Source organism: Solanum pennellii, chromosome 7, assembly GCF_001406875.1.
Source record: "Solanum pennellii chromosome 7, SPENNV200".
NCBI lineage: Eukaryota > Viridiplantae > Streptophyta > Magnoliopsida > Solanales > Solanaceae > Solanum > Solanum pennellii.
Window position 1 is genome coordinate 60162416 of NC_028643.1, and position 2475 is coordinate 60164890.

Here is a 2475-nt window from a genome sequence, read left to right on the forward strand (position 1 = left end):
AGACGTAGTTCATTACAAAGGGATAAAAATTTAAGCTAAACGGATAAAAGCAAATGGAATGATTACAAGTAAATAACAGAAATGCAAACCTCAGCTTCACACGTAGTATCTCTTGACAGCGTCTGAGTTGATAGATTTAGGCCATACGGTGCCATCCATCTCTGACAGGACCAAAGCACCTGGAGATAATACTTTGCGAACCATGTAAGGTCCTTTCTAGTTTGGTGCAAAATTTCCTTGTACTCGTCTTGATGAGGAAATATACGCTTAAGAACCAATTGACTAACTTCAAAATTTTGGTTCTTACTTTCTTGTGGAAAGCACAAATCATTCTCTGTCGATACAACTGACCATGACAAACATCAACCATTCTCTTCCTGTCAATCAAAGTTAGTTGATCGATCCGCTTGCTGACCCATTCCGCATTACTTAGCTCAACTTCTTGGATGATTCTCAAAGACGGTATCTCGACTTCAACATGTATGGCTGCTTCCGTTCCATATACTAGCAAATATGGAGTGGCTCCAATTGATGTTCTGATAGTTGTGAGGTATCCCAACAAAGCATATGGTAACATCTTATGCCAACCTCGATGCTTGTCGATCATTTTCCTCAAAATCTTTTTGATATTCTTATTGGCGGCCTCTACAACTCCGTTCATTTGGCGATGATAAGCCGTTGAATTTCGATGGGTAATCTTAAATTGCTCATATATCTCTCTCATTGAGTTAATATTGAGATTTGCACCATTATTAGTTTTGATGGATTTTGGCACTCCAAATCTACATATCAGATTGTTAAGAACAAAATCAGCCACCACATTGTTGATTACCGACTTGTAAGAAGCTGCCTCCAGCCACTTAGTGAAATAATCAATGGCATCTAAAATGAATTTGTGTCCATTAGAAGCAGCTGGCTCTATCTGACCAATGACATCCATACCCCAATCTACGAATGGCCAAGGTGAACTCATAACATTAAGTTCGTGAGGTGGCACTCTGATCAAATCATTGTGCACCTGACATTTGATGCACTTTTGCAAAAATTTGCAACAACCATTCTCCATAGTCATCCAAAAATACCCGGCTCGTAGGACCTTTCTTGCCAAAGTGAGCCCGTTCATATGCGTGCCACAAACTCCAGCAAGTATATGTTCAATAAGCTTTGCAACTTCAACATCATTAACTCATCTTAGAAGACCCAAATATGGAGTCCTCCTACAAAGGATTTCTTCACTAAGAAAGAAATTAAGAGCCATAAGGCGTATCGACTTCTTTTGGTTGGACGTAGCATCTTCAGGATAAGTCCCAAACTCCAAATACTTCTTTATATCAAAAGACCAAGGCAAGCCGTCCGCTTCTGCTTCGACATGGAAACAATGGACTGGATGTTCTTTAAACTCTATATCCAGAGGATCAATATAATCTGAATCCGGATGTTTTATCATCGAAGCGATGGTGGCAAGATCATCGGCCAATTCGTTCTGTATTCTAGGAGTATGTCTGAACTTGATCTTACATAATCTTTTGCACAATTTCTGTGCATACTGTACCTAAGGTATAATCTTTGGGTTCTTCACAGCCCAATCTCCTTGAACTTGATGAATTAAAAGGTCTGAATCTTCAATAGCCAACAACTAATAAACAATCATGTCGATGTCCATTTTCAAACCAAGAATACAAACTTCGTATTCAGCCATGTTGTTTGTGCAATTAAATCGGAGCTTAGCTGCCATGGGATAGTGCTGACCAGATTTTGACACTACGACTGCTCCAATGCCTTTACCTTGATGATTTGTCGCTCGATCAAAGAATAATCTCCAACCTGGATATGCTTCAGAAATATTCTCACCCACAAACGACACTTCTTCATCGTAAAAATAAGTCTTAAGTGGTTCATATTCTTCATCAACGGGATTTTCTGCAAGATGACCAACAAAGGCCAGTTCTTTTATTGCCTTCTGGGTCACATACATGATATCAAACTCAATCAACAGCATTTGCCATTTCGCTAACTTTCCGGTCGGCACCGCTTTCTGGAAAATATACTTCAATGGATCCATTATGGAAAAGGGATATGTAGTATACGATGATAAATAGTGTCTCAACTTCTGGGCAAGCCACATAAAAGCACAACACGTTCTCTCCAACAAATTGTAACGAGACTCGTATGGAGTAAACTTCTTGCTTATATAGTAGATAGCCATTTCCTTCTTTCCTGTCTCATCGTGTTGACCAACTACGCATCTGAATGCGCTATCCAGACAGACAAATACAGTAACAGAGGACTCCCTTCTTGTGGAAGTGGGTTGGACAAATAGTTCTTGATAGCATCAAAAGCAGTCTGACACTCTTCCGTCCACTTTGTCGGGGCGTCTTTCTTTAGCAGCTTGAAAATAGGATCGCATACCACGATTGATTGAGTTATAAATCGACTGATGTAGTTTAACCTCCCTAAGAAACTCATCACCTCTTT

General features: G+C 39.7%; 1 protein-coding gene across 1 annotated transcript; it reads right to left on the bottom strand.

The window, feature by feature from the left end:
• Window positions 1–1186: 1186 nt before the first annotated feature.
• LOC107025120 lies at window positions 1187–2206 on the bottom strand. The gene is made up of 2 exons (XM_015225970.1): window positions 1685–2206; window positions 1187–1552 (listed from the first exon to the last, which is right to left on the bottom strand). Exons 1-2 carry the CDS (start codon window positions 2204–2206, stop codon window positions 1187–1189), a joined length of 888 nt encoding a protein of 295 aa, XP_015081456.1.
• Window positions 2207–2475: the final 269 nt, after the last annotated feature.